This window comes from Scylla paramamosain, chromosome 11 (genome assembly GCF_035594125.1).
Source record: "Scylla paramamosain isolate STU-SP2022 chromosome 11, ASM3559412v1, whole genome shotgun sequence".
NCBI lineage: Eukaryota > Metazoa > Arthropoda > Malacostraca > Decapoda > Portunidae > Scylla > Scylla paramamosain.
The window spans coordinates 26,943,956-26,971,022 of record NC_087161.1 but is presented as its reverse complement, the minus strand read 5'-3'; the positions used below and the strand labels follow the sequence as shown (position 1 = coordinate 26,971,022).

Sequence of the window (27,067 nt, the reverse complement as noted above, 5' to 3'; positions counted from 1 at the left end):
GGAGGGGAGGGGGAGGGGAGGGGGAGGGGAAGGGGGACGATTAAGCCTTAGTGAGAAGGGAAAGGAGAGCGGGAAAAGGGAGAGGGAGAGAGAGAGAGAGAAGAGAGAGAAATTGATCAAAGGGAGAGGGAAAGGCGCTTCTGAGGGAGAGAGGGAATGAGTCAGAGAGAGAGAGAGAGAGAGAGAGAGAGAGAGAGAGAGAGAGAGAGAGAGAGAGAGAGAGAGGTGACAAGAATGGAGCGACTGTGGTGGGATTGGAAGGAAGGAAAGAAAGAAAGAAAAAAAGAGAGAATAGAGTAAAAGAAGGAAAGAAGAAAGAAAACAGAAAATAAAACAGGACAAAGAAAACTCGTGACGAAAATAGAAAATGGGAGTTATTTTCGTTTTCTGTTTTTTTACGAAGCGAAGAAGAGGGAAGAGAGAAGAATAAGAGGAGGAGAGGAGGAGAGGGAGAGGGTGAGGGGCTTCTTGGGGATGCTGCTGGGGCGGGGGATGGAAAGAAGGGGGAAAAAAAGGGGGGTGGGTTGTTTTCCTCTTAATTTAACAGGTTGATGTGGAGGAAAAAGAAAGGAAACTATTGTGGTAAAGAGTTTTTTTTTCCTTTTCTTTTTCCCTTGGTGGTGTTTATTTAACTTTTCTTTTTTTTTCATTTCGTTCATTTTATTCTTTATTTTTCTAGCTTTCCTTTTTTTCTTTTTTCTCTCTTGGTGTTTATTTGAGTTTTCTTTCTTCTTTTCATTATTTTTTTCTTTATTTTTGTAACTTTTCTCTTTTTTTTCTTTTTTTGCCCTCGTGTTTATTTGAGTTTCCTGTAAGTTTATTCAATTTTTCTTTCGTTTTTTTCTAACTTTTCTTCTCTCTCTCTCTCTCTCTCTCTCTCTCTCTCTCTCTCTCTCTCTCTCTCTCTCTCTCTCTCTCTCTCTCTCTCTCTCTCTCTCTCTCTCTCTCTCTCTCTCTCTCTCTTTTTGTCACCCAGGTCGACCTCCTGTGTATTTTTCTTTTTCAGTTTCGTCTTTTTTTCCCTTTTCTAACTCCATTCCTTCCTCATCCTCGTTCTCTTTTTTCCTCTTTCTTCTCGTTCTCTTTCCTCCGTCTCCTCCATCATTTTCTCATGTTTCTCTTCGTTTTTTTTCCCCTTTTGTTTATTCTCGTTCTCTCACCTCCATCATTTTCTCTTCCTTTTCTTTTTCTTTTCTTTCTTGCTTTCCTTGTAATTCTTTCTCTTAGACTTCTTCTTCTTCTTCTTCTTCTTCTTCTTCTTCTTCTTCTTCTTCTTCTTCTTCTTCTTCTTCTTCTTCTTCTTCTTCTTCTTCTTCTTCTTCTTCTTCTTCTTCTTCTTCTTCTTCTTCTTCTTCTTCTTCTTCTTCTTCTTCTTCTTCTTCTTCTTCTTCTTCTTCTTCTTCTTCTTCTTCTTCTTCTTCTTCTTCTTCTTCTTCTTCTTCTTCTTCTTCTTCTTTGTTCCAGTCTTTGTTTCATGACATGGGAAAGTTTTTTTTCTTTTATCTTTTGTTCTTTTTCTTCTTTCGTCTTGTATAGAGATACGATCGCATTCCATTTTCTTTACGTCTCTTTGCTTATTTATTATTTCTCTCTCTCTCTCTCTCTCTCTCTCTCTCTCTCTCTCTCTCTCTCTCTCTCTCTCTCTCTCTCTCTCTCTCTCTCTCTCTCTGTCTCCGTCTCTCTTGGACTTCTACATTATGAAATACTTGTTTGTCTTTGTATGTATGTATGTATGTATGTATGTATGTATGTATGTATATGTACTCATCTGCTACGAGTATGTATGAATATTGTAAAAAAATCTGTACGTTTGTTTATATGTATGTATGTATGTAGATATATGACTGCATATTTCCTTTGTCTTCTTGTACCTTGTGTGTGTGTGTGTGTGTGTGTGTGTGTGTGTGTGTGTGTGTGTGTGTGTGTGTGTGTGTGTGTGTGTGTGTGTGGGACTAAAAATAACAGCTCATAACCAGCCTAAGAGAAATTACGTCCCGTCAGAAAAGAAGGAGGAACACCATGAGAGGGAAGGAAGGAAAGAAGGAAGGAAGGAAGGAAGGAAGGAAGGGAGGGACGAAAGAAAGAAAGAAGGAAAAAAGAAAGCAAACTCTTCAAAAACAAAACAAAAAGACAGCCACGCGCAACACACGGCGCCGGACACGACTTGAATAAAACACCGCATTACCACAACTTTCACACCCGCAAAAACACGCGCGCCTCAGGTGTTAGAGAGAGAGAGAGAGAGAGAGAGAGAGAGAGAGAGAGAGAGAGAGAGAGATAGTCCCCTACTGCACTTATATATAATTTACGTTTTATGTTTGCCGTGTGTGTGTGTGTGTGTGTGTGTGTGTGTGTGTGTGTGTGTGTGTGTGTGTGTGTGTGTGTTTCCTCTCCTGACGTCACCTTCTCTCCCCCAGGGGCTGCCGCAGACCCCCAAGAGCGGAGCCAAGGCGTGTCCATTCAACGGGGTGGACCACGGGGCCGACCCGCCAGAGTGGGCCGTGTCCCCAGATGATGACAACGTGAGTACGAGTGTGATACAAGTTTGGCACGTGTTCAAAAACGCTTTACTCTCACCAAGACTGTTTTCAAAGGCCACAGAGATGATTGGCCGGATTGTCAAGGGTCTAGTTGAAGTTACACGGGTTTTCAAGGGTGTTTCTCCTGTTCATAATGTAAAAATCTTGTTAATCTGTCACTAGAAACGTGAAAATGTCCTTGCAAACTTGTGTGGCTTCAACTAGACCCTTTTGTGTGTAGTGAAGGTACGAGCAAAAGTGTTTCAGGATATGGTTTTAAGTTGATAATGCTTTACTGTTTCGTTTATTGAGGGTCGTGTTCGTAATTGACTTTGTGTGGTCAGTAAAGTTTATCTATCTATCCATCCATCTATCCATCCATCTCTGTATGACCCGCTCCTCACACACACACACACACACACACACACACACACACACACACACACACACACACACACACACACACCACCACTTAGTCCGCAGTCAGCCTGTCACCCACACACATCTCCCCCCGCCACCCACACTACACACACACACACACACACACACACACACACACACACACACACACACACACACACACACACACACACACACACCAAGTCACAAACATACCTTACTTCTAAAACATCCTGAACTCTACTCACTGCGTCTCCCACACACACTCTGTCCCAAACACACACTTTTCTTCCCGTCACAAGCATACCCTTCCCATTCCCTCCCCCCGTCACCCCCCAGCACACCCTACACACTCCCCACCCCTAACATACATACGTACACACATGCCCATCCCTCCCCACAGTCATCTTTTAACTCATTTTTATTATTAGTTTCTTCTTAAACTAATGAAACAAGAAAACAATGACATATTAAAACAAAACAATAAATTACTAGTACAAGAATAAGCTGATCCAAACTCTCTCTCTCTCTCTCTCTCTCTCTCTCTCTCTCTCTCTCTCTCTCTCTCTCTCTCTCTCTCTCTCTCTCTCTCTCTCTCTCTCTCTCATTAAGCTCCCTAATTATGCTAGACAACACGCTCCAACACATCACAACACGTTCAGAACAGGTTGCGTGCAGGAGTTAACGTGGGTGTTGCGTCACTTGCTCACACACACACACACACACACACACACACACACACACACACACACACACACACACACACACACACACACACACACACACACACACACACACCAAGGCAGAGAAAAGAACAAAGGCGGGAATAGTCTCTCCCTCAGTGTTCCAAATTAACCCTGGGCTTCATTGCTAATTTACTAAGTGTGTCTGGTTCATCTTGAGTGTTAATTAATTGGTGTGTGTGTGTGTGTGTGTGTGTGTGTGTGTGTGTGTGTTTCATTATTATTGTTATTATTATTATTATTATTATTATTATTATTATTATTATTATTATTATTATCATCATTATTATTATCAAAATGTCTATAAACACATGGTAGAGAAATGATAAAAAAAAAATAAGGGAAATTACAAAATACGTTAGCAAATTATTGATAAAGCAATAAAGCATTCATAATCATATAAATAAAGGAAATATAGATAAAATAAAATAAAATAAAAAATCACAGCATAGGAGAAAATTATAACGCAGAAAAAAAAAAAAAACTCAAATTCTTTATAGTGAAAAATGTTTCTTGTTTCTTATCGACACTTTTTTTGCCTTCTTATTTTTTTTTCTTTTACCTCCTCCTCCTCCTCCTCCTCCTCCTCCTCCTCCTCCTCCTCCTCCAGTTCAAAGAGTAACTAGTTTGTTAGGCGTGCTGGTACTTCCTGGGGATAAGGGAAGGGAAGAGAGGGGAGGGTGAAGGGGAAGGGGAAAGGTGGGAGGAAGGGGAGGGGAAGAAGAAAGAAGGTATTTGTGTGAAGAGAAACTTTTTTTTTTCTTCGAGTTTTGCTCCTTTGGTCTTCTCTTGGGGTTTTGTTGTTGTTGCTGTTGTTGTTGTTGTTGTTGTTGTTGTTTATTTGATTTTACTGTATTTATTCATCAATTTTTTTTTTATCAGTCGTAAGTCAGTGAAAGTCAAGATGCATACTACGATTTTCTTTTTCCTGTTTATAGTATTATTATTTTTTCTCTCTCTTTGTCTTTTTTTTTTTTTTTTTGTGTGTGTGTTAGTCTCTCTGTTTTACTTTTATTTTCCTTCTTATCATATTCGTCTTCCTTCTTTCGTGTATACATATTTTGCTTTCGTTCTTCCTGTTTCCTTCTTTCCTCCTTCTTATATTTACACTTTCTTCTTTGCCTTCAGATGCTCTCTCTCTCTCTCTCTCTCTCTCTCTCTCTCTCTCTCTCTCTCTCTCTCTCTCTCTCTCTCTCTCTCTCTCTCTCTCTCTCTCTCTCTCTCTCTCTCTCTCTCTCTAACACTCAGTGAAGCATCTCCATGATCCTGAAATATTTATCTCGTTTTAGTGGAGATTGTCCTGAAAAATAATACTAATAAATAAACCACATTGCTTTTTTTTTTTTTTCTTCATTTTCTTCACTTTTCATCTCGGAGACTTTTAGAGAAGAAAAGACCATCTGTTGATAGCGCTTGTGTTCTTATTTTCCTTATTTTTTTCTCCCTCAGTAGTTTATTTTCCTTCATATTTTCCTTGCAGGGTCATCGTAAATTTAAAGTTTCGTTGTTGTTGTCATTTTTTTTTCTCTCCTTTTAATTTTCGTCCCTTCTTTCTTTCTCTTTTTTTTTTTTTCTGTAATGTGAGGTAACGAACGGGGGAGTTTAAAGTTTGCATTCTTTAAATCTTTGGCAGCGTCACTTGGATGGGTGGAGGGTGGGCTGGGGGGTGGAGGGTGGGTTGGGGGGTGGAGGATTGAGAGAGTGGAATGGATGCGGTGTAAAGACGTTCATTATGCTCCCTGAGTGTCCTGCTCCCTCTCTCTCTCTCTCTCTCTCTCTCTCTCTCTCTCTCTCTCTCTCTCTCTCTCTCTCTCTCTCTCTCTCTCTCTGATTAAATAAATTATTAGTTTTGCTATTAATTTTTGTTTCTAAGTAACTTTACCTGCAAATAAAATAACTAGAAAAAAAAATCAAGAATAAAAAAATAATAAAGAAAAAAAATAACATCATGAGTCTCGAACGCTAACACACACACACACACACACACACACACACACACACACACACACACACACACACACATGCTTACCGAACCGCCATGCCGAACTGAGTCTAGTGAAGGGAGGAGGAAGGAAGGGAAGGGAAGGAAGGAAGGGAAGGGAAGGGAAGGACAAGAAACGGGAGGAACGACGAGGAAGAGAAAACAAGAGGAAAAAGAAGAAAGAACGAGGAAGGAGGAAAGGAAGGTGGGCTGGAGGAGGGAGGAATGGAAGGAAAGAAAGGAAGGAATGAAGGAATGCCAAGACAAGAAAGAAAGGAGGGAAAGATAGGACAAGAAGGGAAGGAAAGTATAATAAGAAAGAAATGATAAGAAACAAAGGAAGGAAAGAAAGACAAGACGAGAAAAGAAGGAAGACAAGAGGGAAGGAAGGAAGGCAGGAGGAGGCGGAGTAATGTAATTCAGGGCGCGTCTTAGAAAGGCTCAGCGACCTGCACAACCTGCCTCCTGATGACCTTCACTCCCTCCCTGACACCAACACGGAAAAGAACCTGCAAAATAAGAGGGAAAAAAAGGAAAAGAGAAAATCAACTTCCTACCAGATTTACCAGCGGCTTCATTCATAAAAGTGGTGTTCGACTCTGGATTAATTGGAGGATTGAGAGGAGAGACAGAATCGAAGGGTTTAGACCAGAGATATAGAGTTAGGGAATGAATGGTATATATATTAGAGACACAGAATAAAAGGACTTAGAACAAAGACACAAATTTAGAGGCTAGATATTACAGACACAGATTTAGAGGAATTAGATATAGAGTTAGAGGATAAAGATTAAAGACACAGGATTTAAAGCAATGATGCAAATTTAGAAGATAGAAATTTCAAACACGGTAGAGATTTTAGAGCGAAGATGAAGAGTTAGAGGACTGAGAGCAAAGAATTTAGAGAACTTAAACTAAAAAAAAAAAAAAACAATTAGAGGACAGAGATTAAAAGCATTTCAAACTCTTACAACAAACATTCAAATTGATAAACACGCATCGAGGACTGTACTAAATGTTTGGCACCAGTTATTAAGTTACAAAGATCCGAAGAAAATATTTGACGTCAATTCTCGTATTAGGATTGTCTCACAGGATCCATGAAGTGTCTGTGGGGATTACGTGGAGATTACAAGAGACACTTACCGAAGGACTTGTTGGTGTGTGTGTGTGTGTGTGTGAGTGTCTGGTGAGCTGCGTGTAATTTTCGTCAGTAATATAATCCAGTAGTATATATAACTCTAATTTTCACTTCGTCTAATAATTGTTCTTTTCTTTTTCTTTTTCTTTTTTTTTTTTATATATGATTTGCTGAGAATCGAATATAAGGATAAGTCTCTCTCTCTCTCTCTCTCTCTCTCTCTCTCTCTCTCTCTCTCTCTCTCTCTCTCTCTCTCTCTCTCTCTCTCTCTCTCTCTCTCTCTCTCTCTCTCTCTCAGGGGAAGGTGTGAGAGGTTTTTCTTTTTTCTTTTTCCCTGTTCGAGTGTTCTGACTGGAGCTATTCACTTTTGACTTTTCCTTTTTTTTCCCCCTTTTTTCCAGTGTTTTCCTTCCACCTCCGGTTTGGGTGTCAATGTTTGCGCCTGTTTTTTTTCATTTTTTTTTTATTTTTATTCAATTCTATCCTTTTACGGTATTATTTTTTATGCTCCTCTTGTGTGCATGAGTGTGTGTGTGTGTGTGTGTGTGTGCCTTTCTCTCATTTTTCTTCCTTTCCCTCTCTCTCACACACACACACACACACACACACACACACACACACACACACACACACACACACACACACACCAGAACAAAGCCAACAAACACACTTAACAGCCAACAATCACAATCACCAGTTAACATCGGCCCGTTAAAGTGCGCAGCGCGGCGACCTGTGAACCAGTGAACCAAATATGGGACGTGGCTTCATCCCTCTTGCCTCTCCTTCCTTCCCTCCTTTCTTCCTTCCTTCCTTGTTTCCTGCCCGCCTTCCCAAACTTCCCCTCCCTCGCAGGAACAAAGATGCTGCAATAACTCGGCGCCAAACAGCATCTGGATCACATTTAGAATACGTATCGCAAACTTTAGACGTCTCTTCTCGCTGTTCCATTAAAGATATCGGTGCGGGAGGAGCAGATCGAGGCACGAGGAGGAAGATAAAGTTAATGTATTCAGTAATATATGCCTTAAAAAATAGAGTCACTGAGAGAGAGAGAGAGAGAGGGTGGAGGGATCGGCCAGGACGGTAGGTGGGAGTGGGTACTAGCTATGAATAAGAGAGGGACTGCGGGGACTGAGCTAAACTGGTGGATTTCAAATTATTCACGCTGGAGTCCACGGGGAAACTTACAGAGTGTTTCAAAAAGCGATGAAAGGCTTTGATTAGAACCCCAGGCAAATACAGCGCCGCGTTCTCCTTGCCTTCCGCCGCTATTGGTTCGCACGCTGTAAGTTTTATTTCGTGCGGGACAAAACGTATGTTCGAGTGCTTCCCCAGGTTCTAATTATTTTTTGGGGCCGTTGGCGGAAAATATTTTAGCATGAGAGTGGAGCAAGATGGCGCTGGTTGGAGTGTAGGTAATTAAGATAAGCTTGTGAATCGTAATGCAGCGGGACTGTTGTGTGTGTGTGTGTGTGTGTGTGTGTGTGTGTGTGTGTGTGTGTGTGTGTGTGTGTGTGTGTGTGTCCCGTGTAGTGCAGGTGTGGGGTGCAGGCAGGTGTGAAGTCATTAGTCATGCAGTAATTAGGTTTGGGAAGAAGTGAAGCCGTGTGTAGTTCGGTGACGTAACTTGATTTAAGTGAAAATTGAGAGGTTTGTCTTCTCCTTCACTCACCTATCTACCTGTGTCTGTCTGTCTGTTTGCTTGTCAGTCTGTCAACCTGTTTATGATTTTCTTTCCTTCCTTTCTTCCTTCCTTTCCTTCCTCACTCCTTTCCATTCGTTTGTCCTTCCCTCCCTCCCCACCCTCCCTCCCTCTTATGACCCTACCTCCCATCTTCACCCCCTCAAGAAGACCCCCATCACATCTGTTACTTCCTCCCTCCGCCCTCCCCCTTCCCAGCATTATCGTCTATTGGCCTGGCAGAGTGTAGCCTCCCCCGTCAGAGCGAGCCAGCCAGCCAGGTGCTTCTCCCTTCCTTAGCTTTGATCCGCTGTGTCGTATTAAGGAAGCGAGACATTACATTACCTCCTCTACCTGCCCTTATTATCCTGCCGGCCCTCATCTTCCCTCACTCTCAAAGGCGTTTCTCTCTCTTGCTGTCTGTGTGTCCTTCTGTCTGTCTTTCTGTGTGTGTGTGTGTGTGTGTGTGTGTGTGTGTGTGTGTTTCTCTTTCCGTCTCGATTTCTCTTTTCTTTCTCGGTCGTAGTAGAAGTGGTATTGGTAAAAGTAGGAGGAGGAGGAGGAGGAGGTATAGGAGGAATGATAGTCTTGTAGCAGTAGTAGGAGGAGGAGGAGGAGGAGTAGGATATGGAAGAATAAGGATAGTAATAGTAGTAGTTGTAGTTGTTGTTGTTGTTGTTGTTGTTGTTGTTGTTGTTGTTGTTGTTGTTGTTGTTGTTTTAATGGTAATGGCAGCAGAAATAGTTATAGCGGTAGTCTCTCTCTCTCTCTCTCTCTCTCTCTCTCTCTCTCTCTCTCTCTCTCTCTCTCTCTCTCTCTCTCTCTCTCTCTCTCTCTCTCTCTCTCTCTCTCTCTCTCTCTCTCTCTCTCCATGTGTGTTCATTTGACGTGCTTTTTCGTCCCATCATTGAGCGCCAGACGCCACTCAGCTTGGACTGCCGCTGTTGAAGTTTGATAGTGTTGATATCCGACACTCTCCCCCTCTCCCTCTCCCTCCCTCTCCCTCTCCCTCTCCCTCTCCCTCTCCCTCTCCCTCTCCCTCTCTCTCCTACACTCATATCCATCCCCGGCCCCTCTTCACTTGTCCTGTCCTCACCTGGCCTTTCCTTTTATCTTTTTTACTCTCTCTCTCTCTCTCTCTCTCTCTCTCTCTCTCTCTCTCTCTCTCTCTCTCTCTCTCTCTCTCTCTTGCTCTCAACGGGAAACTTTGGAGAAAGATATAAAAGGAAAAATAGAAGCTTCTTGTAGTTTTCCTTTCTTTTCTCTTTCCTTCTTTTTTTTTCTTTATAATGTGTCAGTGAGGTGGACCAAGAGAGAGAGAGAGAGAGAGAGAGAGAGAGAGAGAGAGAGAGAGAGAGAGAGAGAGAAGCAATGGATAAGTAAAACAAACCTAAGAAAATCAATAAAAAAAAATAATAATATGAGGCATTTCTTCCCAAAATAACCCACCTAACCACCACCACCACCTCTTCCTCCTCCTCCTCCTCCTCCTCCTCCTCCTCCTCCTCCTCCTCTTCCTCCTCCTCCTCCTCCATAAGATACTCGTATATCACCTACGAAACATCCATTAACTAGTAGATAAAAATAGATAATATGTATTTTTATGTATTTTTACCTTCGCATTCAACAAAAAAAGAAAATATTGATAAGAAATGAAGAAGAAAATGCTGAAAGAAGAAGAGCTTAAAATTTGCAGAGAGAGAGAGAGAGAGAGAGAGAGAGAGAGAGATGAAAAATAGAATAGCTGTCTCTCTCTCTCTCCCCCGTCACTTGCACAAAAGGAAGATCAGAAACAAAGGGAGGGGGGGGGGGAATACCATATACATGAAAAGATTACACATCATAGGAGTCCACAGAAGCGTAACTTATTGATTTCCGTGTGATCTGAGTGAAGTTAAATGAAAAAAAAAATAAAAAAAGCAATAGATAAAGATTTGACGTGACGAAAAGATAATCACAATGTAACCTCCCGAAAAATAAATAAATAAATAAATAAATAGGAAACAGAAGAATGAGCAAAACACTGGAAAGATTTAAAAACAGAACGACAAAACAAAGAAATGACATGACGGAAAAGATGATAATATGATTTTCACCGAGAAGCGAAACAGGGGGAAAAAAAATAAGGAAGACACTGGAAAGAAGAAAAATAACGATAAGTAAAGAAGGAAAAAAAACGTGAGAGGAAAGGAAACAATGACGCAATTCCACATAAAATCGGGAGAGAAAAATTAGGAAAACGCTGGAAAGACTTAAAAAAAACAACGATAAATAAAGAAATGACGTAACAGATAATAATATAAAACTCCACTAAAAGAGAGAGAGAGAGAGAGAGAGAGAGAGAGAGAGAGAGAGAGAGAAATAATCAGCAAAACTCAGTGGAAGGGTTAAAAATAGCAGATCATAAATATCACCCTTCATATTCTGAGAGAGAGAGAGAGAGAGAGAGAGAGAGAGAGAGAGAGAGAGAGAGAGAGAGAGAGAGAGAGAGAGAGAGAGAGAGAATGCCCCGAGAGAGATAATAATGCACTTCTTTAATATTAACCACAAAATCCCGTGCAGGTCGAGGCGCCATCATCATACACACACACACACACACACACACACACACACACACACACACACACACACACACACACACACACACACACACACACACACACACACACACACACACACACACACACAGATATACTTAATACAAAAACAGCGAACTGGGATTGTATTCTGAAACACTTGAGCTGAGTCTGTTCAAGTGACACAATGTAACGATTCTCTCTTTATCTCTCTCTCTCTCTCTCTCTCTCTCTCTCTCTCTCTCTCTCTCTCTCTCTCTCTCTCTCTCTCTCTCTCTCTCTCTCTCTCTCTCTCCCTGTCCAATCAACACGGAAAATTTCTGCTTTCTCTCAAAACCTTCCGCTGTTCTGTTCTGTTCTCACTTTTCTGTCCTTTTTCCTGAATTTTTCCCACGCTGTAACATGTTCTTCTACACCTACACACCTACACCTGACCTCTTACCCCCCCAGACTCTCACCCCCCTCCCTCCCTCACCCCTATCCACACCTAACCCTTTTTTTTATTTTTTTTACCCTTCCCTTCCAGTACACACCGCTACCAACATCCTAACCTAAACCCAGACTTGATTTCATGCTACTTAACCTCGTCCCTCTCTCTCCCTCTCCCTCTCCCTCTCCCTCTCCCTCTCCCTCTCTCTCTACACGCAACACTGACCGCATCTCAACAAAATTCTCAGGATCAATAGTCAGGCTAGAACAAGAAATAATGGGTTGTAGCTTGAAAAGGTTAGATTTAAAAATGAGGTAAGAATGAATTGGTTCTCAAATAGAGGTTGTCAGCGGTGAGTCATTAGGGAGCTTTAAAAGATTAGACAAACTTTATGGAGGGGGATGACAAGATGGAAGTGGGTAAGTTTCATATTGACCAGCGTACAATAATGATAAATAATAATAATACAATGATAATAATAAAATACAAAGGAGTACAAAATATACGTATCTAACATAATACAACCACCCATGGCCTAAAACGAATTCTTTAGTCCAATATCAACAATAAACCAATGATGGCTTCCTGTAGCTTATGTTCCTTATCTTATCTCCTCCTCCCGCTTCTCCTCCCGCAGTCCTTGGTGTACGAGGACGGCGTGCTGGTGTCGGGGTCCCTGCAGGCGCTGGTGCAACACGCCGTGCCCACCGCCGTGTACTACCCAGACACCGCATACCTGTTCGCCTTCCTGCTGTCATCGCGGCTGTTCGTCAAGCCCCACGAGCTGCTGCAGCGGGTGTGCGAGGTGGGCTTCACGCAGCAGGGCCTCAAGGACAATGACCTTTCCACCATTAACAAGGTAGGCACGTGAGGACTCACCTGTATGCTCTGTATGTGTGTGTGTGTATGTGTGTGTCTTTCCAGGTTTGTGTAGACTTACCTGTGTTGCTCTGCGTCGTCAGGTGTGTTAGGATGCTGGTGTGACAATTGTGCCTGTGTTGTATACTTGATAATTAGTACAGGTAACTATATGTTTTGGTAAGCAGCATCGTATTTAATTGTGTTTTATTAGACTCACCTGTGTGGGCTGAGTCTCCAGGTATGTGTGGGTGCTTGTATTGCGATGGAATTGGTATACTTGTGATATGAGTAAAGGGAACGCTGTGTATCGGTAAGTTACATTGTATACTTGATCATTGATACAGGAAACGATACATTTTGTAAAGTAATATTGTAGCTTTAATTGTTAGTACAAGAAGCCATACATTTTTGGTAACACTTCTCATTTGTTACTGTTGCTTGGTTATTATTTTGTAGATTTAGATAGAGAGAGGTAGAGGTTGTATAAGCCATATTGTTAGGATAGGTTTAGTTAGGTTAGATTAAGTTGGGTGAAGTTATGTTAGATTAAAAAGATAATGACATTCATAACAAGAAAATCTTCACTATACCAAATAAAAACAAAAATTCGTCCATCAGAGTGAGACGGGCGCACCTTTCCCTGTATTTTTTCTCGTCTAATTAAGGTGGGCGCGCCGTATTACTGTCTATAGCGCGTCCCACCCGGTGCGCTGTACAGGTAAAGGACACCTGCTTCATTAACTATACGCAGGTAGAGAGCCGGTCACCTGCCTCACTAACAAGGCACGAGGCTCCCACTAATTGGTATTGACCTGCAGGTACACTCCAAGCTTTGTTAAATATAAACAACGTGAGATTCGTGCTTTTTTCTTCTTTTTTTGTGTGTTTTTTGTGTGATTTTTTTTTTTTTTTTTATAGTTTGATTGGAGGCGAATGATTCGAACACAATATTATGGTTTCTGTGTGTGTGTGTGTGTGTGTGTGTGTGTGTGTGTGTGTGTGTGTGTGTGTGTGTGTGTGTGTGTGTGTTACTTTACTTTTAGAGATTAATTTTTCGTTATCCCTTCCATGCACTGACATATACTCGTATGTATATATATTTTTTTTTTCAAGGGTATTTTATTATTGCTCTGTAAAAATATATGAATAAAATAATAATAAGGATAATTCGCTATCGCTTGCCATACGTCTGTTTATCTGGTTGAAGCACAGAAACCTTAATTCACCATAACCAACACACCCATATAATTATTCTGGCAAAAATGACACACGAGCGAATGCACTGTAAATCTGCCTTCCTTCATTAAATATAAAAAGTCACAAGCATATCATTATTCAAGTAAATTTAAAGACAATCACTTTAAACTTTATCACACGTGTATGGAAAGATAAAAAAAAAATAAAATAAACATGCAGGGACAGAAAGATTAAAGAGAAAATACTTTAAATGATGTAGATGGAAAAAAAAAAAATGGAGAATTGTATCATTGGTGTTTAGTGCACGAGTATAATATAGAAGTAATTGTCGTACGTCCCTGTGGTGTATTGCTTCCCTGGATCCGACCCTTCTCATTAGTACAGCTGGTCAAGGCATCGCAGCTCATTTGTTTCAGTATCCTGCCTCTCGTGCCAGCCATATTGTAGCTTTCTTTGTCTCTGCTGTATTGAAGGGTGCTTCTTTCTGTATTACCTTCCTCTTGTACGTGTTTATATTTCATGTGTCTTGTCTTTGTTTTGTTGTTGTTGTTGTTGTTGTTGTTGTTGTTGTTGTTGTTGTTTTGTTTTTCCTCTCTTTCATGTTTGTATCTCTTTTTTTTTCTCTCTCTCTCTCTCACTAATGTTTTAAAGTAAGGTTGTATCCGCATTACCTTTTCTCTCTTTCGTTTTCGTATCATGCCTTTGTTTCTCATTATTGTATTTAAGTTTATTGTTGTCTTTCTCCCCTTCATGCTTGTGTCATACTTTTTTCTTCTTTTTCTTCTCTCTGTTTCTCTCTCACGTATATCAAAGTAAGGTTGTTTCATTACGTTCCTCTCCTTCATCTTTATATGTTACGTTTGTTTCTCACTAGTACATTAAAGTTTAGTTCCTTCAGTATTACCTTCCTCTCCTTCATGTTCCTATTTTACCTTTCCTTCACACTAATACATTCAAGTTTAGTTCCTCCACTATCACCTTCTCCTCCATTTCACTCATACTCCCCCAAACACTTCCTTCCGACAATTATATAGAAGCAAATCACCGAGTTCTTCACGGCTCCTTATGACCTTATTGCTCTAACACACTAAATTAGTCACACCTTTCATTTTGTTTAACCTTAACAAGATCTGCTGCTGGAAAAGAGGGCAAGGTGGAAGAAAATCGAGACACAATATACGTAAGACAAAACAACAAAGTAACAAGGCGAGGCTGACTGACGGAAGGGCGAAAGAGGTAAAAGACTATAAGAGTAAAGCGCTTCTCCCTGCAAATACTGGATGATGGAAGGCGAGATTAGGGGAAGAGCAGGCGTGGGGAAGGCGCGGGGAGCCGAACTATAGAAGCAGGGACCATTAGCCGCCGTCAGGGAAAGAAAGAGTGAGTGGTGAGAGTGTCTGTGTCTGTCTGTACGTGTGTGTGAAACGTAGAACACCGCTTCGTCTGACGTGGGCCTCGTAAACATGGACGCGGAATGAATCACAGGAGGAGGATTGAGGGAGCCGGAAAGGGAGTGAGAGAGAGTGCAGTGTGGTGAAGTGGGGAATGCTGACACGAGCTGGCGGCTTTGTGAAAGATGTGTCTTGGGGAGGGAGCGACTGTGTGTTTGCTTAGGTGGAGGAATAGTGTGAGGGAGTCTGTCTGTCTGTATGTTTGTCTGTCTGTGTGTTGAGTTAGATGTACGGTTCGCCTGAGTATATATTGGCAGTTTTATGAAGGGTGTATCTAGGACTGTAAAGGAGCGGTTGTGGGTGTGTTTAGGTGAAGGAATAGCGCAGGGAAGTCTCTGTGTGTGTGTGTGTGTGTGTGTGTGTGTGTGTGTGTGTGTGTGTGGAGAGAGGATGTACGGTTGGCCAGAGTAGTGATGTTAGATGCTACAAAAATGTTTCAGACAAAAAAAAAAAATCTTGTTTTATTCAGGGACTGCCACGTGTAGGGCTGATGGCGTCTTGCAGTTCCCCTTATTATCTTGTTTTCTTACAACACAATGAAAATGACAACACAACAACAACAAACAAAAACAACAAAAATCCTTGCCTTTGTTCTCATGTCCTTCTAACTGCCTGCACCTATCACATCCCCAGTGTTGTTGTTTACGGTTTTAATATTAACAACTCATTATTCCACTAATTTCTGTTCCATTTCTCTCACTATGGCGTCGTGTCCATGAAGACGCGGGCGATCTTGGCAGACCACTCTTCTCTCTCTCGTCACCTGCAGTAGTTTAGCGGCCCAGACTCTGTTCCATTTATAGGCACGAAATTCAGTGAACTTTCCAACACCCTTACTTGGGGCAGCCGTGCGAGGACGAAGAAACGGAGAGCAGTCAGTGTGAAAAGGTGAAAGGGAAAGTGACAAGCGCGGTGTATCCTTTAGCCTTTCATCCTCGCGTCTCCTTGAAAGGGTACACATTCCGGGGAGTGTGAACGTTGAACAGTTGTACAGTACTCCTTCAACCTGAGATTCCGCGCCACCTTTCCTCTCATTTATCTCGTCCTCACCCAGCACAGAGCAGGCAGGAGTGTGTACAAGAGGCAGACCATTTGTAGAGTGAGAAGGTCGAGTGTCAGATGATGGGAGGGATTAAGGAGGAGGAAGATTTCAGAAAGCAGTGACTTTGTACAAGGGAAGACACAAAGAGGAACCTTCTTGTGCCGCGTCTTTGAAGGAAATCACTGAATTGTTTTGCATCACAGGTTTGGATTCATAGATATTGCCAAGACATCAGAAAGAAATTGATGGAGTGTATCGGAGCTCTTCCCCACTCAAACTTACCTTTTAGGAGTAACAACTAAGCTTTATCTGTTCTGAAGAGTGTGAATGATGTGCGTACGAGTGTGTGGTGCTGTCTTGGTTACCCTGTGTGGGATTGCCGGCCTGGTATATAAATAGACAGAAAGCAACTAAGCTAACCTTTTTATAGATCCTTTATACCCAGCGTAAGAAAGTGTGTGAGACTCAGAGCACTGGAGATAACGTGACCCGGAGTTATGGTGTCTTTGGGGAGGAGGAGGAGGAGGAGGAGGAGGAAGTGCAGGGAAGTCAGAGGAGCGTGGCAGCTGGTGCGGGGCCACAAAACAGCTCCAACTCCCAGTCCCTTCCCGAATTTGCATAATTTAGAATTTGTCTCACCAATTTCTCGTTCCGTTGTGGTGTTGAGTGCGTACCTCCTGGTGATGCTGCTGCTGGTGTTGTGCGTGTGTTGAGTGTGGTGATGGAGGGGCATACAGAGAACTGGATGAAGTCGGGGTTTTTATCTGGGGTGACCTGGAATAGATGGACAGCTGGGAGAGATAAGAGTGGAGGAGGTTAGGGAGAAATGTTTATCTTGCAGTGAAATCATTGTGGAGGCAAATGATGTTGATGACGCTGGAAAGGATAGGAAAGAATTAACACTACCAGTCCCAAATACTCCACCAAAGAATTAAGTGGAAAAGCAGTGAAGATGAGAGATACTCTTACAGTTAAGAATCCGCAGCTAATGAATATAAATTGGTTTGTGAAAGTGTCCAACTGGAAGGAAGGAAAGAAGGGAAGTAGATGAAAGGATTGGAGTGAGGAAGGAAGGAAGGAAGGAAGGACACGACAGACAGTGATACAAACATGATACACCACTAACTGGAAGGAAGGAAGGAAGGATTGGAGTGAGAAAGAAAGGAAGAACAAGACAAAAATAACGACACAAACATGATACAACAATAACACTATACGCTAAGAGAAGATAATGGCATCAACACAGACATAAGACTCGGACAGCAGGACTAGCGTGAGAAAAGAAAGAAGAGAAGGCAGCGAAAGACAATGAAGCCACACTAACACACTGCACGCTGAAGGAAGACAAGAAGGAGTTCATCACATAGATATAGAACAGCTGGATCGAAGAAGTAGCGTGAGGGAGGAAGGAAAGAAAGAAAGAAGAGCGAGATAACGAAAACACACACACACACATACACCTGCACCTCCGTCCCTACACACCCTTACGCACACACACACACACACACACACACACACACACACACACACACACAAGTCATCGTCGTCGCGGTAAAAGGGTCTAAATGAGGGTCATGCATGAGAACACAAGCCACAAGAACTCTTTTGGTAATGAGATTCTTGAGTGTGCCTCGACAAAATGGAGGACTAAATGAGAGCGCCCTTTGTTAACCTGAAGAAGGAACCCCAAAGATGCCGATACGAGGGAGACACTGCTTTGGACACGCGCTGAATGGAATCTGCATGAATAGAGTATTGTTAGCACCGGGAGGAGGAGGAGGGGGAGGACACAGGTGATCGGGTACAGGAGGAAGGAAAACCCGTAACTCAGGTGATAGGAATGGGAAGAGGGAAAGAAGAGGAGGAGAAGATGAACGGGAGGATGAGAAGAGGAACGGGAAGAAAAAGCGGAAAGGGAGGAAGAGAGGAAGAGAAACGGAAGGAGGACGGGAAGAGGAGGAATAGAGGAAGAGGAACTGGATGAGTAGAGGAAGAGTGGGAGGAGGAACAGGAGAAGTGGAAGGAAATGGAACAGGAGGATAAAAGGGAGAGGAACAGGAGGAGGAGAGGAAGAGTAACGAGAGGATGCGAGGAAGAGGAGAGGAAGAGTGGAAGGAAAAGAGAGATGGAGGTTTTAAATGTCCGTACCAGTGAAAAGGAAAAAAGGAATCTTTATATCGCTGAATTGAGTCGAGTTTCCGCGTGTGTGTGTGTGGGTGTGTGTGTGTATGTGTGTGTGTGTGTGTGTGTGTGTGTGTGTGTGTGTGTGTGTGTGTGTGTGTGTGTGTGTGTGGCTTAGCTGAGAGTTCTTGTTCATGTTCTTATTCATGCTCAGAGGCAGACGTGACTGAGGCGTGGAAATGAGTCAAGGAAACGTCTGATGAGTGTTAAAGGTGACGTGTGTGTGTATGTGTGTGTGTGTGTGTGTGTGTGTGTGTGTGTGTGTTGGTGTGTGTTGGTGGTGGTGACGGCAGTGGCGGAGACAGCGAGCACTCAGACAGGGAGAGGCACTGCATGTTGTCACATGTGTCATTAGTTGCAGTGCCTCGCTAATAGAGGGCGACAGAGGAGTGACAGTGGAGTTGCAGAGGAGCGGCAGGGGGAGGGAGAGGTCAGCAAGGTCACCCAATATGAAGCCACGCGGAAATTATTATAATTAACCTGCCCACCTCCACCTCCACCTCGCGGCCCAGACAAGAGGGGAAACACAACACAACAGGCGGCACAATAACACGCCACACATTATTAGCCTCACTATAACGGGAGGCTCACTACACAAGGAACAAACAGACGTGGTTGTAGTATTTAAAGCCGTCAGATCGAGGTGTGTGTGTGTGTGTGTGTGTGTTTGTGTGTGTGTGTGTGTGTGTGTGTGTGTGTGTGTGTGTGTGTGTGTGTGTGTACATTTTATTAAGGCAGAGTTTACACGAAAAATATGAAAAAATACGGTATGTGTATAAATCTCTGTAAGCTTTGTGGATTTTTGCAGTTTTTTCCTCATATTCTGGTGTAAATGTTCACGTTGGGGAGTGACAGAGAGAGAGAGAGAGAGAGAGAGAGAGAGAGAGAGAGAGAGAGAGAGAGAGAGACGCTGTTTTATCCCTGCTTTGTGAATCAGACGCCTTGCTTTCATTACTGTTTTATTGAGAATGAATAGGAAGGAGACTTGAGTGAGCGAGAGAGAGAGAGAGAGAGAGAGAGAGAGAGAGAGAGAGAGAGAGAGAGAGAGAGAGAGAGAGAGAATCAGTGCCAGTGCAGCGGACACGAGAGGAGAGGAGAGGAGAGAAGAGAAGAGTGTCCTGGGGCATTGTGGGTAAGACGCTTGAGCCACGCAGCTGGTGAAAAGTTTGACTAGCAGTGATTGCGAGGAAGGCGGACAAACAATGGACGCGGAAAACAGCACGAAGCGGGGAGAGGAAAAGTAGCTCAGAACTGAAGGGCGTAAAGGGCTAAATTCCCCTCGAGTGGCGTCCCTGGTGGTGGTGGTGGTGGTGGTGGTGGCAGGTGTTTGCAGGGAGGTCCGCCAGGTGCCGCCTCACGCTCATGCTTTTGTGCAGCAGCGCTTTGCAGGAAGTGTGAAAAGTTTGTAATTAAAAATGGGAAGGAAATAAGGATGTGTGTGTGATAAATAAATAGAAAAGGGTTGTTGGTGGTGATGGTGGTGGTGTAATGTGTACTGTGTGGGTGAAAGGCTGTGGCGTGTGAATTGAGGTTGTAATAGCATAGATGAAAGGTTGTGGGAGGTTATTAGAGTCTGTGAGTGTGTTAGAAAGATATAGCAGTGACTATCGGAATCTAAATAAACAAATGAAAGTAGAAGATAATAAATACGCAGTACAGAAACAAAACAGAACACCAAACTCGTGAATTACTTTTACTTTTATCTCCCACGAAAATGTTTCTAAAATATTAAATGCCATAAAATGTTTTTGTTGTGGTGTTGTGGTGTTGTGTTTTCGAAGTTATGAGCGTGGGGGAGCTTGCGTGTGTGTGCGTGTCTGTGTGTGTGTGTGTGTGTGTGTCGGCGGAGGCATGTGAGGCTGTATATACTTTTCCTATCTCCTTTACCTGCCGGGGCGAAGGACGGGGGCGCCGCACGTGTCCTGAGGCCGCCACCAAAAGAATAAGAGCGGCAGGAAGTGCAGTTTCTCCCTAATGTTATGGCGCGAATGGTGCTGAATGCTCTTTGTACTTTTAAAAAACTCTCCACTACGCGCCCTGATGCCGCCGCTGGAAGTTAGATAGCGTGACAACACATTTTAAGTGTGTATCTCTCTTCTCTCTCTCTCTCTCTCTCTCTCTCTCTCTCTCTCTCTCTCTCTCTCTCTCTCTCTCTCTCTCTCTCTCTCTCTCTCTCTCTCTCTCTCTCTCTCTCTCTCTCTCAGTGTTCCTTTCAATAGGTAGTTTTGTTTCATGCAGGGACTGCCACATGTGGGCCTGACGGCTTCTTTGCAGCTTCCCTTGTGTTCTTATGTTCGTTTGTTGCCGTGTTCTAGTTTCTCTCCATTTTCTACTGCACGTCTCCCTTCATACCTCACTTTCCCTGTCTTCCCTCCATATCCTTCCACACTCTTTTCCTTTCCCTATCTTCCCTTCAATTCCCTCCACACTCTTTTCTACTCCACCATTGTACGTCTCCCTTCATACTTACCCTTACCTGCCTTCCTTTCCCCGCAGGACAAGCTGGGTCGCTTCGTGGCCCACATGGTGCAGCTGCTCGGGGAGTGGAGTGAGACCTTCCCCTACGACTTCCGGGACGAGCGCATGATGGGCAGCGTGCGCACCATGACCCACCGCTGCATCGCCCTGCAGCCCGCCCTGCGCCGCGACGTGACCCAGGTGCGTGACCGTGCGTGACCGTCTTCCTTCGCTGATAAACACGAAACTAACTAAAGCAATACAAACAACAAGACGAAATAAGCATAAAAATTAAAACTGTATACACATGGAAACAATAAATATAAACTCAAAAGCTAAGACAAATCAAACTTCAGCAAAACAATACCAACACAACTAAAAAATATATATATAAACACAAAAACTAACTTACCGAACATCAGCTAATTCTTTGTCAACTCCAGCAGCTCATGTGTATACGACGAACTCTCACTACGTCTCTTTCACACTATAATTGAGTTGTCGTCACATTACTTATATATACTGTCAACTATTTCACCTAACACCTCACACCTGTATCCATACCCTTCCAAGCAGCACAGGAGACAGGACACAGCTCATCTAGTATTAACCTATCACTACAGCTCGAGGGGCTTAGAATACATTGTAGAATCGCTTTATTCATGATTGTTACCTTGACCAGACCATCCAGACCTCCTTTCCTCATCCCTCATGGTTCAGAAATGGATATACAGTGAATCCATCTCGAATCCCGACAGCCGTTATCCGGAATACGCTGTTATCTGAACGAGGAAGCATCTCAATACGTAATCATGTTGAGTAACTGATCCGGACAGACTTAAGAGCTCATTGCAGGAGTCTTGGCCCGACGTGAGCCGCTGGGCCGTGTTAGTGGGCTGTCACTCAATCTGTGTGTGGTGTGTGAAAACCTGTCTTGTGGTGGAATGTGCTGGTGGTGTGTGGTAGTGTGTGTGATGGTTTGTGGTGGTGTGTGGTACGTTGTAGTTGTGTGTGGTAGGACGTGGTGATTTGTGGTAGCATGTAGTGGTGTGTGGTAGGTTTATGGTGGTGTGTGGTAGGTTGTGGTGCATTGTGGTGGTGTGATGGGTTATAGTAGGTGGTGGTGTTGTGTAGTGGACTGTGGAGGCTTTTGGTGGGTTGCCTTCACGCTGGCTTCGTTCACTTGAGTTGTAGTGTTGATGGTTTTTCTCTCTTCCACCTCCGCCTTCAGTCCACTCCAGGCGTCACTATTTCAGCTTCAGGAGATGTATTTCCTGACAGCCTTGAAGCATTTGGTATCTCTGGTCTTAGTCGAGCCCTCCTTTTGTTCCTCCCTTCTGCTCCATCAAGCCTTTTATATCCTTTCATTCTCATCCTCTTATCACTTGAAACATCACGCTCAAATTTCTCTTTCCTCTGCTTTCACGTGTTTTAAGTCTGTCAAGGTATCTATTTCCTGATCATTTTCACCCCCATAGTTTATAATTGCTATTCCTGCCTTCAGTAAAGCGACCACACCGCCTCACCTCATCCTCTTGCCACTTGAAACATCCCTCCTTAGTCGCTCCTTTCTCTGCTTTCATGTCTGTCAAGTCATCTGTTTCCTGGTCACAATAATTTTCATGCCCATAGTTTATAATCGCTGTTCCTGCCGTCAACACAGCCACCACAAACCACACCACACCACTGCCACACTCCAGCATTGATCGCCGGCACACCCTCAGCCACTGTGTGTGTGTGTGTAGGGCAGCCCACCCTCAGGAGACAGGCGGCGTGGCCCTGGAATGCAGCACAGTCTGGGTTGCCTGACTGTCCTGACCTCCGTGGACACGTAATTTATGTCCTACAGCATAAAAACTTCACGGCTGCTACACTCACTCACTGTTACTCACCGTGACTTACGTGTGTTAAATTCGTTCACGCAGGGAATTTTCGCACCCTGTGTCCACCACACCTGTGCTGGGGGTGGTAAATGTTGGGGGGATGGTCGCCGCGCCGCACATCTCATTAAATCCCATCAACAAATGAGTATTCGCGGTCCCGGCGGGGCGATGCTCCTGCCGCGATGAATTAATGGGCAAAACATTGGTCCGGTAGTTGAAATTGGCGCGCGGTCTGCAGCGACGAGGCAGTTATGGGTGGTAGTGGTGTGGTGGTGGTAGTGGTGGTGGTGTATAGATGTGCTGGTGGTGGTGGTGTGAAGGTAGTGGGTGGGTTGGAAAGCAAAACATCTAACAGTGAAAAGGAAATAAACAAAAATTCAGCCATTTAAAGATTTTTGTTCATAATGTTGCGAAGAAGGTAATCTCTTGGTGGATGGGAGTAACGGACTGACAATGCAGACCTCGTTGTAGCCATTACAGCCTTTGTGGTGGTGAACAACGCCGGTCTGTAGACTTGGCGGCGGTTGTGGTGTCTCCTGTTAGGCCACCCTCATGCCTGGTTACTCAAGCTTTATGCTGATAATACTTGCTTGTTATACATTTTTTTTTAAATCATGTTTGACAATTGTTTTCCGATAAATCGTATAATGAGGCTGCCTCGCATCCCTGCCCCTTACTCGTGGCCCCACATCGCCGCTGTTACTGGGTTTGGGATTGCAAGAAAACAAAATATTTTCATCATGATTTCCTCGCACCAAACAGCCGCGACACACACACACACACACACACACACACACAGCTCATCGATTATTGAAACACATCAGCAGGGTCGTGGCATTGAACCCTCAAACCCTTACACAGACCGCCGCCTCTAATGGTCCTCCTCCTCCTCCTCCTTCCCCTTCCTCCTTTCTCAACGCTTCCCCTCCCCCTCCCCGTCATCCCCACGCCCGCAGCGCCCCGGCACGTGGTGGGCGGCAGGCGCGTTTCCTAAGTGCTGTGTTATTGTGAGGTGCAAGGGGTAGCATTTATTTCCTATTTCTCCACATTTTCATGACACCTTGCACTGCTTCCCTGCGACTCAGGCTGTGCTGTGTTGTCGCCTTCCCTCGCATTGCCTTCATTCTACTCGTATTCAGAATCTTATCCTTGAATATTACAGTGTTTAATCTCAAGTACTTGTAACAGACTCTTGTGAAAGGTTTTAAGGTATTTTTTGAAGTTTTCATGATTCTACTATCAATTTAAGACTTCTTCCGCACCATCTATAGAAAAGATACACCCATGACTATTCGACGAAGTTTCCGTGGCACTTGAAAACATTCTCAAGCAAAACAAAGCATCAAGAACAAGGAGCTTCATGCATTGGCGCACCAAACACCTTGTAAGAATGACCTAAAACACGTTATCGCTCGTTATTCTGTTTTGTTGCTTTCATTACTATCACAGACAGCCTCGTAAGGACCAACACGTTTGCTGCTTTGTCCTTCCTTTATATATTATTTTTTTTGCCTCAAGCCAGGTAACCGATTCATAACCAGCACCTACACAGACATTACCAGCACAGAACAGCAACTCTGGACGGTGCTGTACAGACGCGCAGTACAGCATAGGGCGGGAGGGGCAGTAAGCTTTAAAGGTCACCGCATCGGCAAGCGAGACCCGCGAGGATCCAAGGACAGGAGGAGTTAATGGACGCAGGAACTGGCAGCCTTGCGTCCATCATTCCCACAGTGCAGGGCCCCGGTGGCTGGATCCGATCACTCATAGAGGCTGGGCTAGGGCTGGGGATGGGGTGCTGGGGATGGAGGTAGGGTTGGGCTGGCCTCTCCTGCTTCCCTTGCACCAGGCGGCAATCCTTTGAATCTGATTCCACGCCGCCCTTCGCTCGGAGAGTGTGGGCATGTCGCAAAGCTCTCTCTTTGACAGCTTGTTTACTGGCAGCAGGGAAGCACTCACTCACTCACTCACACACACACACTCACTCACACACACTCACTCACTCACACACACACACACACACACACACACACACACACACACACACACAGGGTTAAGAGTCCTGATCCGTTTTAATTATTTACAAGGTGTGCAATGTGAGTAAACAAGTGTGTTCTCCTTGGGCAGTGTGCAGTGTGAAAATCAATGAAGAAGGAAAACATGAACCAGCTTGTTGCGTCCACACGAGGGTCTCCGCGGCGATGATTGAATAATTAAGTCTCGGGAATCAGGAGCGGCGTTCGAAACCTTTGCTCGAGTCTCACTGAGTGAAGCAGGGCAACGTGGCAGTGTTTGGAAGGACGCGGAGTAGGTCTGCCTTGCTGCGCCTGCATGTGTGGTGAAGTGATGCGGGTGGCCCACCCTCTCCTCCCCTCCCCCGCAAGCCCCAGCACATTGATGGGGCCGCCAGCCTCCCCGCAGCCACAGCAGCAGGCGTGCGGCGGTGGAAGCGGTGGGAATAGAGGAAGGTTCGCCAGCCCCGTAGGGAGTGAGACACCCACCGCCTGTCCCGCCTGACGCGCCGCCCGTCACCGCACAATGGCGTGTGATGGGGCGGCGGGGCGGCAGACAGCGGCATCAGCGCGGTGACAGCTCGCATGCAAGTGAGTGCCCATTCAGCACCACTCAGGTGATTGACTCGCCGGCAAGATGGTCACCACCTGACGCCGTGTAATGCATAATACAACACCCGGGACACTGCGTCCTCTTCTCTGTGCCTGGAGGGACGCCGGATGGTCGTTCCCTCCTCGGGGCGGCGCAGCAGGCGTGCCGCTGTGACACAGGACAAACACACTGTTGCAAGTTCAGTTTTACTGGCTCAGTGCGGCACGTCCCTCACGCGGCAGTGCTCGGGCACACGCGTCGCGGCCCGGCAGTGCATCACGCCATGAGTGATGCTTCTGGTAAAAGTCTCGGTGATTGGCTACTTTTCAGAGTCTCGCCGTAACTCGCACAGCTCTGAAATTCAGCGGCCTGCTGCCAGCAGCGAGGACACCCGGCGCGCCGTGGTTCGTGTTGCGTGGCGGGAACCTGCACGAAATAAATGTTTAGGCACAGCAGGACCGCCTTGCCTGGCGAGGCGGCAGCGTGCGGGGAATGCACCACTAATTTGGTGTTCGGTGTCTGCCGCAGAATCTGGATTTGGAAAACATGACAGGAATAAAAGAAGTCGGCACGATTCATTCTTGCAATGCGCGTCATGAAGCCTTGGCTTTGTGGGGCAGTAAAGGCGTCCAGCAGCCTCGAGTGTTGGCTGCATGCATGGTCCCTTGCTCTCAATCCTTACCAGTATCTCCTGACACTGCTCCTTCTGTAATCTCGCGCCTCGCCCGGGGCGTAGTGGCGCGATCCAGTCAGCAAAACGTGACTCGCTGGACCTCACGCCGCCGCCCCTGAACCGCCCCAACCCGCCAAGCCCCTGGCCTAGCAGTGGGGCAGCTGTCCCCACGCAGCCCACACTTCCCACACACCAGCCCTCTTAACGCCAATCCTCTCCCGCAGCAAGCCGCTCCGTACATCCCCTTCTCTTCCATTCTTGATCCCCCTGACAACTAAACCCGCCCTCTCCTTATCACCGCGCTTCACGTGGCCGCGGGGAGCAAATCCGTAGGAACAAGGAATGAGCGGAGAAGCGCGCTGGTGCATCAGCGTCACCGCGTCATCTCCTCACGTCATTAGCGGCTCACCCTCAGGATAACGCGGTGACTCACCTCTCCCTCCCCCCCGCAGGTCCTCCACAACCTGCTCAACAAACTGACGCAGCTGGAGCGATACGAGGAAGGACTCGCCAAGGCCCCCGCGCCGCCCCCCGTTGACTTCATATCCCAGGTAGGTGTATTACTGCCTCCCTGCTCCCCCCCCGCCCCCCACCAGCCGTCCCTTAGTCTCCAGCTTAACCTTCCTTAGCGCTCCCCTCCTCCACCACCAGCCGCTTCCTCCACTATCCCTCCCGCCACCAAGGCTTTCCTTTACTCTCCTTTCACTACGGAAATTTCTGCCTTCCTCCGCTTCCTCCTCATCCTATTCCTCCTCCTTGTCGGTCTCTCCCTCCTCCTCCTCCTCCTACCTCTCATATTCCATTTTCTCCTTTTATTGCTCAGCCTCGTGTTCCTCCTCCTCTTCCTCCTCCCTCTCATATTCCATCTTATCCTCCATATCATCGCTTTATTCTCCTTACCACCTTCTTATTCCTCTTTCCTTCTCCTTTACCTCCTCCTCCTCCTCCTCCTCCTTCTCCTCCTCCTCTTCCTCTTCACAACTTAACGTGCAGTGTCACAACCCAACTTTGTGAAACTTCACCTCCCTTGCTACCCACTCCCTCACCCCCTCCCTCCCAACCTCCCCCTTCTCCCTCACCTTCCCGGCTCCTCTTCCTCCACTTGCCTCTCCCTTCCTCTTTCCATCTACCCACACTTGCCCCTCCCCTTGTTCCCTCCTCACCACCCACACTGCTGGTTATGTATGTGGTGACCTGGCTAATTAGGGTCATGTTTCCTAGGCCTACTCGACTAACTACAGCTAA

The 27,067-nt window shown here is 45.1% G+C and overlaps 1 protein-coding gene across 2 annotated transcripts in view; it reads left to right on the top strand.

Annotated features, from left to right (window-relative positions):
* The window catches only part of LOC135105145 (ras-GEF domain-containing family member 1B-like), a 117,981-nt gene that overhangs the window by 67,223 nt on the left and 23,691 nt on the right, over window positions 1-27,067 (top strand). For both annotated transcript variants that reach the window (XM_064013198.1, XM_064013197.1), the window contains exons 3-6: window positions 2,418-2,522; window positions 12,111-12,332; window positions 20,702-20,863; window positions 26,275-26,373. In XM_064013198.1, coding sequence (XP_063869268.1) covers window positions 2,418-2,522; window positions 12,111-12,332; window positions 20,702-20,863; window positions 26,275-26,373 — 588 coding nt within the window. The remainder of the gene's footprint in view (window positions 1-2,417; window positions 2,523-12,110; window positions 12,333-20,701; window positions 20,864-26,274; window positions 26,374-27,067) is intronic.